Raw genomic sequence first — 17,033 nt, 5'->3', positions numbered from 1 at the left:
TCTTGGGGATTCGTTAGATAAAAAAACGTTGGGTTATTTGTTCTACATTGCTTTGTTTATAAACTGTTTTTTATTCTTTGTCATTTTGATGCAAGATACTAGTCTGGAATCATCATTTGATTATCAAGCGAGTAGTTCTGTATTCAAGATTCAAAGGTTTATCGTCATGTCATATACACAGCTACGGTAATTATGTAATGTATGGAAAACTTAGATCGCAGGTTCCTCAACAGTGCAATTACAAGACAGAAAAAACAGAAATAGTGCAAGCTCAGGTGTTGAGTTGTCTTATGGCCTGTGGGATGAACTGTCCATCAGTCTGGTGGTCTTCATATGGTCCAAAGTTTAACAAAAAATCATAACCGGGTTTAATTTAAAGTGGACCTATCATGCTATATTTGAATAATATAGTGTAGGACCATACCTATATAAGGCATATTTATACTTTTTTTTTTTCAAAATACCAAACAGATCATGCATTTTAGCCATGTCTCATTTTGCTCAATTTGACAATTTCTAGCTCTGGGCAGATTCAGTGAGAACAGCACCATCTACAGGCCTGGCATAGGTACTACAGCGTCTCCAGCGCTTTCGAACGGCAATGGCCGTGGCTGTCTCCTCCTGATTGGTGGAGTTGGCCCAATAGCCGTAGCGCCACCGTCCTGACGTCAGGACAGTGTTCAAATCTGGATCAGTTTTGATCAGATCCGTTGCAGCCCCTTTTTTAGAGATTTGGGTATGGAGGAAAATAGAGAGGGTTGTGTTTTCTGACACTTGGTGAGTTCCCTGGAACACCGGGGACACATATTCATGTATAAAAGACGTACAAAAGTGCATTTTGCATGATAGGTCCCCTTTAAGTCACTTCTTCTTTTTCAAGTTATTTCCTACCAATCCAGACACTAGCGTCCATTTGTTGTTATTGGACTCTTTAACTTTACATGTAGGGGCGGTGGTGGTGGCGAAGTCCATAGGGACTTGGCTTGGCAACTGGAAGGTCACCAGTTCAAGTCCCGGAAAGACCAAGTGCTACCGAGGTGTCTCCACTGCTCCCCGGGCGCCGTACATAATGGCAGCCCACTGCTCCTAACACTAGGATGGGTCAAATGCAGAGAAACCGCTTCGTTACATAGTACCTGTACTACGTAATGACAATAAGTTCAACCTTTAATGGTGCGATCTTATCACAATGAACACTAAGTCTAAATTGTGTGTTTTTCTGTTTTTAAGTCTTCACTCACTTCAACTTAAATATCTGCAAAAAATGTCGGTCAAAGATTGATTTCGCTGCCTGAAACTGGAGGAAAGATACAAATTAACGTTAATCACAGTTAATGGTAAGAAATATTATATCTGATTTGTAGAAAATGCCTCAAAACCTCTGGTATGGTCTATTAATTGTGAATCTCGCTATTTAGAAAGGCTCAGTTAAATAAGCACAGAAGGAATGCTCTTTTCATGTTGGTCTTATTAACTACAATATTAACACTGCTAATATTTTTGTAACAAAAGACATCTTGTGTATAAAAATCTTTGGAAAAGCACCAACAGTCCTCTTGTCCCATTATCTTGTAAGAGTGCTTTGTTTGACATGTTGGGTTGTTGTGACATATGTGGATATACTCAATAGTAAAAAGCAAAGATAGATAATTAAACTAAGTAATTTTAAGTTATTTGACAATAAGGAGGTTAGGTGTGCTCATGTTAAACCAAACCTAAACCGACCGAAGATCTTAAGAAATCTTTTTATTTTTGAGTGAAGCTGCGTTGAAGAATCGAACGAGACACAAAGAAAACTCAGAGCAGCTGTTGTTATTCGATCAGCAAAGACATTTCAATCTGTATTTATCAAGGCAGGTAACACAAACTTTTTACACAAATATACAAAGGTAAGACATTAAACATGTTTTCTCATAAATATCAAATTAGATCCTTTATACTGTAATACAGTGTCATAGAAAGTTACATTGGTTGCATAGAAAAGTAGTGACAAGTAGTTCAGAGGAGATCGCTGTACAAGTGCATTTAGATCCTATTGAAGAGAAGATCAGCAGAACGTAACGAGAACATGTTTAACAAATATAGATGTATAAGTGTCATTAGATTACACGCTGAAGACCAATGAGACCGAGTGAGGACAGGAGAGTCTATGAGATATTCACTGGAGTGGATTTAATAACACAGATTGAACCGATGGTCAACAGCAACAAAACGAGTGTGTCAAAATCTGTAAGAGGTTTAGGTTCAGATTGGAAATGGGCTTCAATTAGAAAAATACACATTTCATTTTAGGTCAAATATTGCCACTAGAACTGACGTACCATCTTTCAGGTTGAAACTTAAACAGGTGCATTTACTTAGTACTAATCATTTGTGATGAAAGACACATTTTAGATACTAAATACTATTAGGTTTTTGCTCACAACAAAGTGGAAAACTTGACATCAGAAACACCTGAATGGGCTTTTTACTTTTGAATTAAAATATGATTAATCCAACCCGAGCTGTATTCTGTGAGGCTGAGTCATCTGCTTTCTTTTAAAGTAAAATGGCTGAAGTCTCTGTTGAGTTTTTAGGAAGGACATTCTCAGTTTGTTCTTGTTTCTTTGAGATAAAAAGAAGGGATTAAATCTAATGGAGTGTGTGGTGATTTCACGTAACTCTTGCTAATAGAATAACATATTTAGTCTTTGAACTGAATTCAACATCATGACATGTTGACCCCTCATCTATGAGGGAGGACATATTGAAGCGTCAGAAAGCCTCACCTCATCTCATCTGTCTGTCTTATAACACTGTTTTAGGACACGTTTGCAGCACCTTCACACTGTAAATCATCTTAATTCATCTTGATTATAAGTTTGATCCAAGATTGAATTTCCCCTCTTTAATAAGTACCTACTTTCTGTACGTTGGGACTATGTAGCTTTAACAGAAAAACAACATTAAGGGGTAATAACAGCATGAGGGCAAATTGACGTTTCCTGAAGCTAGTGACTGTGATGGTGATGGTGCATTCTCGCTCTTGGAGACTGTACAGTATTTAATTGATAGTACAAATAAGTCCTTTTTAAGCACTACAAATCTGAATATCAGGAGATACGGGAAGTTCTCTCTCTCTGCTGCCGAAATCACCAGATAATCTCAAATAGCAGCAAGAGATTCACGACCAAACTACAAACTGTGAATGCTCTGCTTTGACTGTTAAACTGTTTGATTCATTTTCTGTGCCAAAAAGGACAACTCCAGTATGTCATCAAACTAAAAACAGTCTCCTCTTCAAATCCACTGTTGCTGTTCATCATCTGTCCCATGAGTGTTGTTTCTCAGGCACTCAGTTATTATAACTCACCTTGAATTCTCTTATTATAATCAGCCCACTGTCTCGGGAGAATATGGGATAAACATTTGTATCTAGAACACAGGAGGAAAGTATCAACATGTTTCAAACACTCACAACACAAGGGATCTCCAAAGCCCCTCGTCATACACGAGACACCTAATGTAAGAAACCTTTAGAGGACGAAAAATCATCTCACAATATTAAATATAAACAACCTTTTTCAAAAAAATAATCTCTATGCTGAGCGTCCATTTGTGCCGATAAAAGCTTTTTCTTTGTGCTAAATGGAGACTCCTCCCCTCACACCTGGGTGATGGGGGAGTTTTATTATAACAGGTGTGTTTGATTTACTCAGTGAGACGTGCACTTGAAAGATGAAAATCGTGCTTTTTCTATTATTTGTCTTGAAATGTGTCGGACGTTTCAGTCTACTGCCTCCATGTCCTCCATCCAGGGGGATCCACCACACCCTTCCCAGCACCTCCACCCTCTGTGTGTGTGTGTGTGTGTGTGTGTGTGTGTGTGTGTGTGTGTGTGTGTGTGTGTGTGTGTGTGTGTGTGTGTGTGTGTGTGTGTGTGTGTGTGTGTGTGTGTGTGTGTGTGTGTGTGTGTGTGTGTGTGTGTGTGTATTTACATGTATGTGTGTGTGGATTTACATGTGTGTTACAGGGGGCAGGTGTTCCCCTCCCTCCTCCTCCAGGCTGCTGGAGCAGTCCATGGCTTCTCCACTGTTTCTGTCACTGCTGGGGACCATCGGAGACCAGCTCTCCCCCAACTCTTTCCCTTCCTCTTCGTCCTCCTCCTCCTCCTTCCTCCCCTCCTCCTCTTCCTCCTCCTCCTCCCCTCCTCTCTGCCTGCAGTAAGGTGGGATCTCGACCACGACGTATTTCTTTGCCCAGCTAGTCAGCGCTGCCTTCTGCCGGACTTCATTTCCCATCAGGCCTGCGTCAGACCTGAAGTTGATTGCTAAAAAAGAGAAAAGAGGGAAACGGAAAAGAGAGAAAGGGAACAATCATTATCTAGTTTTGTCAAAGTTCATGAAACAGCTTCCCACTTGTACCAACTGCCACTGTGTCGCTCAAAGAAAGCCATTTTTATGTGTTAGCTCATCAAAAAGGTCCAGTGTGAATGTTTGAATGTATGGACATTAATGAATGGTCCAGTAGCTGTGTGTGTGGAGGGGTTGGGCAGGGTCTTTAGTTAACAGTCTCATTTAAAGTTGTATATTGTCTTCTATGCAATCTTTTTTTTAAGAAATGTAAAAAACGAATAACCCAGATGGAGAGCGCTCACCTGGCAGCTGGCTGGAGGAACAGGTGACGGAGCCGTTGTTGTTGGAGCTGACGGCGTCTGCGAGGTGTTGGAAGACATCCGAGCGGGGCAGCTGGGGGGAGACGGGCACCGAGTGGCACTGCCTGCCTGGGAGCTGCTGCCAGTAGTAGGACGTCCCCTGAGTGGCCCCCCCAGGTCCATTAGCAGACGGAGGGTCACTGAACACACTCCCCGGGGGCGAGTGCAGGTCGAACACCAGGTCGAACACGGACTTGCTGGGAACGTCGTAGAACTTGATCTTTCCCCCGCACAGGTCCTCGCGGGCGGTGAACGGGTTGATCTTGCGAGCTTTGGAGGCCCGCTGGGGGGCGGGGGGGTTGTAGGAAGGGTCCTGGACGTTCACTTTTCTCCCCGGTTTGCAGGAGAAAATGTCGGACTGGCTGCGGCTGAGCCAGATGTTTCTTCGCGGGCGAGGAGACTTCTGAGGGATTTTATCATCCTGGAAGCCCAGGGGGTTCAGGCGCTTGAAGCCCTGGATCTTCTCACCTGGAGAGGAGAGACAGGCACGTTTAAATAATAACATAACATTTGTAAAAATTATAAGCTGTATTTTATTCGACTGTAGAGTAATTAATTGTAATCTCTTTTTCTATTCTTATCTTAATCTATTCCTGGTTTACTTATCTCCACATTTACTTGAACATTGGTCACTTGCAACATTTTTGCACTATTTAATTTCCATTTATTTTTCGTCTTGCACTATTTTTTATTGTTTGATATCTTATATAAATGTATGTTGCATTGTTGGAGGAGGCTGGGACTTACGACTTTCATTGCCAAAGCTACACGGTAACTAGTGTGCATATCACAATGAAGCCTTTGAATGTTGAATCTGTTTTATAGTGCTCCAAAGGTAAAATAGAGAATCTAATGTAACCACTAGGTGTCAGTACAGGCTGCATTCTTAGTACATAGACTGGAGTTCCAATGTTTCCAAAGGCACTGGATGAGATTGTTCTATGCAGAAAGATCCTCCTCAGTGTGGTTGGATCTTAATATTCTCATACAGTCTAAATATAATTTTAAATAGTGTAGTGAAAGGAAGGAAATGAATATGATTGAAGAAAGATTTAAAAAAAATGCATGATGCCATTGTTATAAAAAAAGAAAAATAGTAATGTGAAAAAGTACAAAGTGGATAGATATAACGAAACAAGCTAACCAGGAACAACATTTTATTTATTATCGTCCTCTTAAATCTTAAAGCTCTGTTGCTCTTCCACCGTGCATCTCATTTGTGTCAGGAGTATTTGAATTATTTTTGTGTGACTCATGAGGAAATGACCAAAAATGTAATCCACCAACATATTTGGCTAAAAGGTTGTAATGCAAATAAACATTTCCCAATGAGAGAGCAAACCTGGTTTTCAGGAAACGCTGATGTTATCAGGTACTCGGAGCAAAAGGAGAACTCGTTCTGACAATCGAGTGCGAACTGTCAGATTCAGGCCATGTTTACACACATTATAAACTACATTAGAGATATTATAGGGATGCTCCGATCGGGGTTTTTGGGGACGATCGCCGGAATCAGCATCGGCCGATACCGATCGCCGATCCGATCATAGGGTGGGTGGGCGCTATGGGGCTCTTCCATTTGAAGTTTTGTTTAAAACTCAGTTAATGGGGCTCATTTTTATATTGCTTCAGTTTATCATAGTAACGGATCGAAAAGTTCAGATTAATTTTCAATACATGATGCGCTTCCACAACCAACATAATTATTACATTCAAATGAAGTACATTATTCAAGTTTACATTAACTTTGGATAATAACACGGGAGAAATGAGAGGAAGCGCACTCTTTTCCTCTCTCCCCCTCTCTCTCTCTCCAGACAGCCCGTCAGTACCTCATGCAGCTCACTGATCCAGTAATGAGTGACCCGACAGTGAAGAATAAACATATGTATAACTAGTTTAGCTTGTTCCAGAGGTAGATAAAATAGCTAAGTGTGTTAGGTCTAACTCTTACGGACCGTCCACACAGCAGCGTTAAAAGAATCTTGGAGGTGGGCGTATCTGAAGCTTGGGGATTTTTTGCGAGCAAGGCACCAACAACCAATCACATGAATCTCCCGCCCCCGACATACGAAGCAAAAAAGTTTGAAGTAAACTGGATATAAACTCCCCAAACAGGCGAAAACATACCACTGTCTCTGCCACCTCCCTCCATGCCTGGCTCCTCCGGTTTGTATCCCGGTAGGTAAATAGGGACTGGTCATAAAGCACCGGGTGATTCCCTACCGCTAATTTCTCCTCCATGTTTTGGAATATGAGGAAATGACCTGCGGTATGTCTCTCCCAGCATACACGCGGTTTGATTGGCTATCACTTGAACTGTCAGATTTGCGTACACGGGATTTGATTGGCTGACGCTTCCACCTCAGCTTCAAAAGTTGAACATTGCTCAACTTTGAATCCTGAAAATCCTGAAAATCTCCGCTCTGCTTCCCACAATGCAGTTCGGCGAAAAGTGAGGGAAAGTGACGTCACCCCATTCAAAGTGAATGGGCAGAAGCGTTTCAAGATTTTTTAACGCTGCTGTGTGGACGGTCCGTTAGTGTGTGTTTTGCTCCGCTCACCGGTCCGTCACAGCGGGTGGAGCTGCAGGATTTCTGCTTCACACACGTTGCATACCGCTATTTTATTGTCTTTTTCGGACACCTTGAAAAACTGCCAGACTGGTGAAGCCATTTTGGCGAGCTTGTTTTGCCGCGCACAGTCTCATGTATTTTGCGTCATCTGATCGGCTCTCCTGATCGGCCTTTATAGAGAGCACCGATCGATCGGCCGAGAGTGAATATCGGCCGATCGATCGGAGCATCCCTAATATTTACTATGCAAACAGGTCCATTTTATGTTTTCTACGTGTTGTTAGCTTGATGTACATTAACAACAACAGTTTGGACACAAGTTTCACTACAAAAAAAACCCTCTTGCTTCCTGTGTTGCATCATATGTCCCTTATTTCCTTCTTCACACTCTTTAGTAGTGAGAAAAAGGTCTCACGTCTGAACGAAAACATGAGCGGCTGTGTGATGGTCAGACAGGCAGGCGGCGGAGCGCTGGACCAAATTAGAAATGAAACCTGGACGCATGGATCAAGTATCTCAAAATAGGCATCTAAAATCTCAGACCTGTGTTTATATTATCAGCAACCAAGGACTCTGTGCTTGATTTAATATGATATGGAAATGTTGGAACAGATTTGACTAACTTACTGGTGTGCAAAAAGAGGGAATACAGTGGATTTAACAGAGGATCTCACAGTGGAAGTTAAATCAATGATTGCAGATAAATGCAACTATTTCTATAATTGATTAACTTTCCAACTGTAATTTTTCATGCAAAAATGCTGCTCAGCTTCTGAACATGGAGATGTCCTGCTTTTTTAGTTTTTCTGTGTAAATATCATATTATATCTTATGTAATAAACTATATTTGGGTTTTGGACTGACAGTAAAACACATGTATTGCCTTTATTTGGGAATTTGTGACAGTAGGATTGACATTTTTCACTATTTTCTGACAATGTACAGACCAAACAATCAATCTATTGTTCAAAATCTGCAGATTAAATCATATGGAGAGTTATTAGTAGCCACAACCCTAGGGGAAATAGGGGTATTACTTTCCTTGCAAGCCGATTTTATAACTAAAAGGGAAGTGAAGTTTAAATCTGGACAGGACGGTGTAAACAGTTAGCTTGTAACTGACTGAAACACGTGAGATCTGCACCGTGCTTCGCAAGAGGAACTGGTGTCAGAGAGGAGAAGTTCCTGTTAGGTTTGACACTGACAGGATAACAAGTTAATATTGACTAGCTGTCCAATTGTACGTCTGACTACATAAGAGTAAATCCGGGGTGGGGGTATAGAGAGGCCAGAGGAAGGATATAAAACAGGTTTCTGTTTCCTTTACAGGAATTAACTGTCATCTCGGAAACAAATAGACTTTTATTGACTGTAAATGAAAAATCCCAGCATGACAGAGTGGGACTGTGTGCAGTGTGAAGCACCTTGAGATGACGCTGTTTTTAAAGTGTGCTATATAAATGAAATGTATTATTATTATTATTAGTGTTACCTTTGGGTATCGTCTTCTTGTCGTTGTCCCCACTGAGAGGAACACACTCGTGCTCCATCTCTTCCACTTTAAGGCGGACCAGAATCTCCTCGAGGTGCCGGACGTTCTCGGTGAAAGATGGACGGAGTTTAGGATCCATCTGTGGGAGGAGAAAATGGAGATATGGAGACGGATGAGATTTATATTTATGTACTGTAGCATTGTGCAGAAGCAGGGAGGGATTGCACTCATTACTTAACACAAGGGAAAAGCAAAACGGCACAAACGGTATTTAGATTCCAATAAAAAAAAGGTGCTACCTGTAACATTTAAAGACCATACAACATTATACTATTTTACATATACAGAAATCAGAGGTGATACTTCTACAAGTATCTGGAAGTAGAATTTCCTGGTAATTGACTATGTTGCTTAAAAGTCATAAAGAAAGATTGTCATGTGGCTTTTATTGGCACTTAACCAGTCTCTTGCGTTTCGGGTCAAAAGTGACCGAGTGACGTTGTTTTTTTATCATAAATATTGTGTTTTTCATCCAATTGCCTCAAGACCTTATGTTATCCTCCACACTAGGCCTCTGAACATATACAATTGATGATCTCACCACACACACACACACACAAAATCTAAAGCCAGTTGAGTAGCACTTGAAATGTGTTAGCTCTATGAAACCTGATGTACTTATATGATTCTGTTTTCTTCAAGTTTGTATCTTCTTGGTCGAATGCACTTATTGTAAGTCGCTTTGGATAAAAGCGTCAGCTAAATAAAATGTAATGTAATGAAAAAACAAAACAGAGGCCAAAAATGTGTCTGAAAGTTTGAAGACAACGACAGCTGACACCGAAGTGCAGCTGTTGAAAAAAAGATGCTTAAAAAGACACCGTAACACTTGTGTAGTGACCACGATATCTATTTGTTTTTTGTCCTTTGTTTGTGATTCACTCGTGGGGCTGACTGACGAATAGACGCTTGTAGTTTGAGAGAAAAAATATAAATGTCCAGATGCGATTGAAAAGTAAGATAGTTTATTCCAAAAAAGGCAAAAATAAATAAACATTTTTAAACAAACTATTTGCCATATAAACTGCTATTTCAATGTTAAAGGCACAAGAACCAAGCTGTGACGCTCCCAACCAGCAAGGTCTAAAAACTGTTTGCTTCAGTCAGCCACACCAGTAGGCTGCAGCACCTCTCCTTTTATGCTGCAGCATCTCGACCTGCAGAGTAACCCACTCAAATTAAATAATAAATAATATACACCACAGAATCTCAGGTTATGTACTGTAAAAAGATAAGATAATATAATCTAAGGAAATGGCTCCTACATAACCGGCCTCTAATTGTATTTTGGAGTACCACAAAAACAATTATCAAATATACATTTCAAAGAAAAGGAGCCTATAGTCAGGATTTCTATTCATTTCATGAATCCAGTCATCTATCAATATGAGTTGTGTGGTGTTACTCATCCCGTCTACATGATACCATCGTGCCATCAGCGGAAGAAGACTTTTTGCTGCCGTCACTCTTCACATTCTAACAGCAGACAGATCTTGGTAATTGGCCTCTCCAGCACACTGGTCTGTGTTTTTACTTTGACAGCTCGAACCAGTCCTTTAGTGTCTGCCATAGCTTCTAGCACTCTTCCCAGGATCCAAGAGCTACGGGAAGCAGTAGGGTCAACTACCATTACTACATCTCCAGGTTTAAAGCTTCTCTTCTCCTTGCACCATTTCTGTCTTTCTTGCATGAGGGGTAAGTATTCCCGGCACCAGCGTTTCCAAAATAGGTCTGCCATGTATTGCACCTGTTTCCATCGGCGTCTTACGTACAGGTCCTTCTTGTCAAAAACTCCAGGGGGCAGAATTGGCTTGGTTTTTAAGAGCAAGATGTGATTTGGGGTTAGAGGATCCAGGTCTTGAGGGTCATTTGAGACTGTTGTGATTGGTCGACTGTTCAAAATTGCCTCTACCTCACATAAAACTGTTTGTAGCCCTTCTTCATCCAAAGTCTGCTGCTTCAAAACAGAATAGAGAACCTGCCTCACAGACTTTATCAGACGCTCCCATACTCCTCCATGGTGGGATGCTCCTGGGGGGTTGAAACTCCACTTTATGCCCTTTTGCAGCAGAGCTTCCTGAATTCTGTGCTGGTTCAGAATGGAGAGGGCTTCCTTTAACTCTCTCTTACCCCTTTCACACCAACGGTGTTTCAGGGCCGGTTCGGTGCTGGTGCTTGAAAAGCACCGGGTTTTCCTGTTCACACCGCAGCGGAGCAGCGTCATAGCTCCGGAATCCGGTTCGTTTCGAGCACCAAAAAGTTGTCCGTCTAGAAGCAAGAACCGCATACGTCACGCTTACGTCGGAGGGGGGCGAGATTAACCTGAGCTAACACTTAAGGCGAGTACGGCAAATAAAAGTTGTAACAAGCAGTAGTGCTGAGCAAAGTGACTAGAACGCAACCACACACTTGTTAAAAAAAACACACTTTATAAAGTCAGGCAACACTAACCAGGCTTCGTGTGATTCTGTTTATTTGTACCTTACTTTGACCATCCGTTCGCTGTTATTGATCATTGTGGAGAGCAGGCAGACGTTTTGTTTGTTATTATAGCAGCTATCGGATGGAATCAATACATGGGCTGCACAGGTTGTCATGTCCGACTATCACAAGTAGAATCATAATGAAAAATACGTCGGTAAAAAGTGCCTGTAGAAAACTGCTTAGCAAGTAGTCAGTTTAGCTTCGGTTGCTATGCTAACATCACCCATGTTATACCAGAGAAACTTTCATAACAGCGTTGTGATGCCAAACAGCGTCAATTCAGACTGACACCAAACAGCGACAATTCAGACTGACACACATTCACTTAAGGGGAACTGGGGATATGTATCAGCTGCTTGTGTGACAGTCAGACAGTGAATACTTTAGAGCCGTGTGAGCTAACCCGGAGCTAACGGGAGAATACACTCGTGGAAGAGCAGCCGGCCAGCACTGCAGCGGTCGGTAAATGCCGCTGAAACACATTAATAAACAATGAACCACGGCACTCTGGAGAAAAGTATAAGGTTGGAGAAGTCGTTATTTAATTTAATCTGGCTTCGTATGATTAAAAGCAACGCAGTCCCCGGCCCGTTGTTGTTGTGAGGTGAGCTCCGGCGTTGGGGAGAAACTCAGCGACGTAAACTGTGACGTCATGACGCAGCAGCGGCAGCACCAGTCGGGCTCTGAGCGGTGTGAAAAGAGCCGGCGCTAAACCGAAGAACCGGTTCTGAACCAGAAAAGCTCTAGCACGGAGCTTGAACCGGAGTTGCGTTGGTGTGAAAGGGGCATCAGAGCTCCAACAAAATTGGTCCCATTGTCAGATCTTGTATGTTTCACTTGACCTCTTCTGCATATGAATCTTCTCAAAGCGTCGATACATGAGTCTGTATCAAGTGAGTTGGCGACCTCAATATGCACAGCTCTGCTTGTCATGCACGTGAACAGCACTCCGTACCTCTTCAATGTGGTACGTCCTCTTTTGACTTGAATAGGGCCAAAGTAGTCCACACCAACATTGGTAAATGGAGGCATGTCTGGCTCAAGCCTTTCCTGTGGCAAGTCAGCCATCTTCTGCTCTCCAATTTTGGCTTTGTCGTTTGCACAAAACACAATCTCCCAATATTTTTCTTACAGCAGAGTTGGCTTTGATTATCCAATACATCTTCCTAACTTCAGAGAGGATGTGGTTTCTTCCTCCATGTCCAGTTCTTTCATGCATGTGCCTTAATATGAGAGTTGACACATGACAGTTTTTTGGCAGTATGACAGGGAACTTAGTTTCTTCTGGCATAGCTGCCCTCCTCAGGCGTCCTCCCACTCTTAGCACTCCATCCTTTAACACTGGATCAAGCTTGTAGAGACTGCTTGACCTTTTGACACCACGTTGTGTTGTTTGCAGTGCTGTCATTTCCTCTGGAAAATACTGTCTTTGGGTTTGGCATATGATGGAGTTTTCTGCCTTCTCAAGATCTTCCAGAGTAATGGTCTGTCCACCCAGTGTGGCCTTCATGTTTTCTATTTTCTGCTCAACATTGCTTTTGTTTTGAGCATCGGTGTTGGAGTCATTTAAAGTGGAAATAAGCTATTTTCTCCTTTGAACGAGCTGTTTCAAGCTTTCTTTGAACTTCAGGATCCATGCTACTGCAACTTGTAGTTTTCTCCAGCTGGAGAAATGCATGAGTAGCTTGCCTGTAGGATTTTCTGTGACCATAACTGTGTTGACAATAGCATTTCTTTTGACCTCTAAATCATCACAGTTTCACAGTATCACCAATCTCAAGTAGCTCACTGCTCACTTGCATCCGAGAAATGGTGTAGTTGTGCTTGGACCTGTTGGCCAAAGTAATTGGGCTTGATGCACCTTTTAACCTTGAAGTCAGTAATCTTCTGAAGATCTAGCTTCGACTGCTTAGAAAACTTCTCAGGTATTTTCTCATCCCTGCAATCAGTGCAATCAATGCAGTACAGACAGGACAGCCACACCCTCTCCACTGATGGACCCACAGGGGCATCACAGCCCCCCCCCCCTTAAGACGGGGCCCCAAAGGGGTCCACGACCAACCAACATCCTCCTTCTTAACTCCACTGCCTTTATGTCCCACTCCCCCTTGTCCTCTTTGCTCAGCGTCCTCCACATCTCTCCGGCCTTCTTGGAGATCTCTGTGATGGAGATGCCGGGGTTCTCAGCCCTGATTCTCTCTCGGCTGACGTTGAGCCACAGCATGTAGGCGCTCATCGGCCTCTTGGGCGCGCCAACCTCCTTCGGCCTCCTCTTCCTCTCTTTGCGGGGTTTCCTCTCTTTCTTCCCCTTCTTCTTCTCCTCCAGGTAGGCATTGTGCTGGTCTTCGTCCAAGTCGCTGTACTCGTCGATCTTACCCTTCATGCCCTCTTTGAAGCCTCTGCTCTTGATGTTGAGCTTCTTGGCATTTACAAAGTCAAACAGTTTGTCGTATTCTTCTCTTTCAATGCTGCTGAAGGTGAACTGATCTCCCTGCTGGATCTCTGAGTGAGGAAGAGTCTCCTCGTCTTCCTCCTCCTTTGACACAGACTAAGGGAGATCAGGCAGTGAGACCACCCGTTCAACAACACTCCCTGCTCAAACAAAGATGACATGACAGCTTTAATCTCATGTTTCCGTTTGCTCCCTACAACAGCAATTTCATAATGCTCTGCTATTTCGACCAACTGCGCCTTCTTGCAATCGTCTAAGAAAGACACTGAGGGCGCATCCACAAACGCCGACAAAGAAGCCATAATATACTACCTATAACCAATCAGAAAGCAAAGTATTAACCTGCCAACACGCATGGACAAAAGACAAACCCAACAGAGAATTTCCCCCTCACTGCCTAACCAAAATCTTACTAATCTCACCTAGTCTTCATGTGGCTTGCGGCGGGTAATTACGCACTGGAACCCGGCGGAGTTATGGAGCGACCTGCACGCAGGCAACACCACAAAATCACGCGGACGTGCCCCCGAGACACCGACGAAGAAATATCGCTTTTCAAAATAACGATGCAATACAACTGAGATCAGCTCAAAGAGAACTAAAGGGGAAACTTAAAGAAGCCCGAGAGCAACATAGTCTGAGTGCCCGAGAGGCTTTCTCAACCAAGAACTCGAAAGAACTGTGGGACTCTGTTAAAGAAATTACAAATCTGAACTCCGGCAAGAGGGAGATGCATGTTCTGGATGAGCTTAACAAAGCAAATTAACTTAACTTCTACAAACGTTTTGATATTAATTCTGCTTCTAACATTGATGCATGTAATAACTTGTCAACCTCTTTAACCTGCGACCCAATACACAATAGAAGAATAATAATTGATAGTGCTGTGGCCAGGGTTTTCAAACAACTGCATACTAAGAAGGCCAGTGGGCCAGACGGTATTTCGGCACTCCTGCTGAACACGTTTGCAGATGAGCTCACTCCTGCTTGGAGTCCATTATTCCAGCTCTCTGCTGACATGGGAAGTATCCCTCAAATATGGAAGAAAGCTGTCATCATACCAGTTGCAAAAAAAACATGCCCACATGACAACAACGACTTCAGACCAGTGGCTTTGACCTCAATAGTTATAAAGTCACTAGAACGGATTATTGTAGGGAACTTGCGAACTGAGGTGCAACACCTCTTGGACCCCTACCAGTTTGCGTATAGCGATGGTAGAGGTACAGATGATGCTCTGACCTCTACAACTCACTTTATTTTAAAACACCTGGAAAATCCTTCAGCTTATGCTAGATTAATGTTCATGGACTTTAGCTCAGCTTTTAATACTATTCTTCCCCAAATTATGTTAAAAAAGCTCAAACAGATGGATGTGAATCCTTACTTAATCAGATGGTATCACTCCTTCCTAACTGAAAGACAGCAGCAGGTGAAAGTGAACTCGACCCTCTCTGACGCACAGGTCATAAGCACAGGGGCACCACAAGGCTGCGTTAGCTCTCCTCTTCTCCTCAAATGAGTGTAGGAGTCAGCACAACCACATTATAAAGTTTTCTGATGACACAGCCATACTTAGTCTACTGACTAGAGACTCAGACATTTCTATTTATAAACTTGAGATTGAAGAGGTCGTGAAGTGGTGTGAGGCGCACAACCTGGTGTTAAATGTTAAAAAACAAAGGAAATTATCTTTGACCCCAAGTCAGTAGGTGATCACAGCCCAGTCCTTATCAACAGGGAGGGAGTTGAGCAGGTTTCACGTTTTAAATATTTGGGGATTTATTTTGATGCTCAGTTAGGCTGGGCCCATCAGGTGGATCAGGTATGCTCAAAGATAAGCCAGCGCCTGCATTTTCTGCGTAGGCTCAGGGTTCATGGAGTGGATAAATGTATCATGTTAATGTTCTACAGGGCAGCAATTGAGTCTATTATTCGATATGGCATCACAACATGGTTTGGTAACTTGTCAGTTAAATCTAAATCACAACTCCAGAGCTTGATAAAAAGGGCTGGAAAAATAATTGGCATGCTTCCACCATCCTCTCTTCGGGAGATATTTGAGGAGATGGTGATAAAACAAGGCCGTAAAATCACATGCGACCCCAAACACATCCTGTATAGAGAGTTTGAGTTGCTGCCCTCGGGCAGAAGGTATAGATTACCAAACTGGAAATTGAACAGGTATAAGTTTTCCTTTGTTCCACTGTCAATCAAGCTGCTGAACAGTCAGAAACAATTGTGATTATGCTGTGTTAGGAGTTGTTGGGAGGTAAAATGTTTACAGTGTAGTATGTTTTTATGTTCTACTGAATAAATTATTGCGAAGCTCACTGTGGCCCAGAGGAAGCTCACTGTGGCCCAGAGGAAGCTCACTGTGGCCCAGACGAAGCTCGAAAAGACTTTTAACCCTTTTAACATTTGAATTCTTTGTATTGTTTTAACTGCGTTTAATTGTATTTTAAAATAGTTTTAGACTATCTTTTTACTGAGATTATATTTTAGACAGCTCTGATTTTAGTTTTCTTAGTAAAGTTTTTATGTTCTACTGAATAAATTATTGCGAAGCTCACTGTGGCCCAGACGAAGCTCACTGTGGCCCAGACGAAGCTCACTGCAGTTTTTAACGAAAAGGAGCAGGTCCTGAAGACCATGGAGAAATCATACTCCGGCATGTTCAAGAGATTAGAGAAGTGGGGGACAGAGCCTTCTCCGTCGCTGCCCCCTCCCTCTGGAACTCACTCCCACAACCCATCAGAGACTGCCCTGACCTCACCACCTTCAAAAAAACTCACAAAAGCTCACCTCTTCAATCTGGCTTTTAATGTGTGATTGTTTTTGTATTATTTGACTTTAACTTTAACTATATATATTTATTTGTTGTTCTTTTCTTTTCACTATATCTGTAAAGCGTCTTTGAGCACCTGTAAAAGCGCTAACAAAATAAATCTATTATTAAGTGGAAACCTCCCCTCTGACATGCAGCTGTGAGCTCTTTGGCCAGCAGGATAGCTTCTTCCTCTGTAGCAACAGACTTTAGGCAGTCATCCACATAGATGTTTTTCAGTATTGTGTCAATCACTTCAGGTCTGAAGTACTCCCTATTATCCATTTCTGTTCTTTTTAATGCGTAGCTAGTGCAGCTGGGTGATGACACAGCGCCAAAGAGATGCACAGTCATGCGGTACTCAGAAGGGGGAAGGCTTGTGTCCCCACCAGGCCACCACAAAAATCTTAAAAAGTCTGTATCTTTTTCGGGCACTTTGACTTGGTGAA

General features: G+C 42.4%; 2 protein-coding genes across 2 annotated transcripts in view; both read right to left on the bottom strand.

Annotated features, from left to right (window-relative positions):
• Nucleotides 1-3,984: 3,984 nt before the first annotated feature.
• The window catches only part of LOC117500203 (dual specificity testis-specific protein kinase 2-like), a 52,460-nt gene continuing 39,411 nt past the window's right edge, over nucleotides 3,985-17,033 (bottom strand). The window contains exons 11-13 of the mRNA XM_034152983.1: nucleotides 8,762-8,900; nucleotides 4,637-5,161; nucleotides 3,985-4,309 (exon numbers count right to left, since the gene is read on the bottom strand). Of these exons, the coding sequence (XP_034008874.1) occupies nucleotides 3,996-4,309; nucleotides 4,637-5,161; nucleotides 8,762-8,900 (978 nt within the window). The 3' untranslated portion in view covers nucleotides 3,985-3,995. The remainder of the gene's footprint in view (nucleotides 4,310-4,636; nucleotides 5,162-8,761; nucleotides 8,901-17,033) is intronic.
• On the bottom strand, nucleotides 12,099-16,517 carry LOC117500208 (FACT complex subunit SSRP1-like). Its single transcript, XM_034152989.1, has one exon. The coding sequence runs from the start codon at nucleotides 13,686-13,688 to the stop codon at nucleotides 13,317-13,319; it is 372 nt and encodes a 123-aa protein (XP_034008880.1). The 5' UTR covers nucleotides 13,689-16,517; the 3' UTR covers nucleotides 12,099-13,316.

The sequence above is a fragment of the Trematomus bernacchii genome, unplaced genomic scaffold (assembly GCF_902827165.1).
Source record: "Trematomus bernacchii unplaced genomic scaffold, fTreBer1.1, whole genome shotgun sequence".
Lineage (NCBI taxonomy): Eukaryota > Metazoa > Chordata > Actinopteri > Perciformes > Nototheniidae > Trematomus > Trematomus bernacchii.
This window is presented reverse-complemented; position numbering and strand designations above follow the sequence as displayed.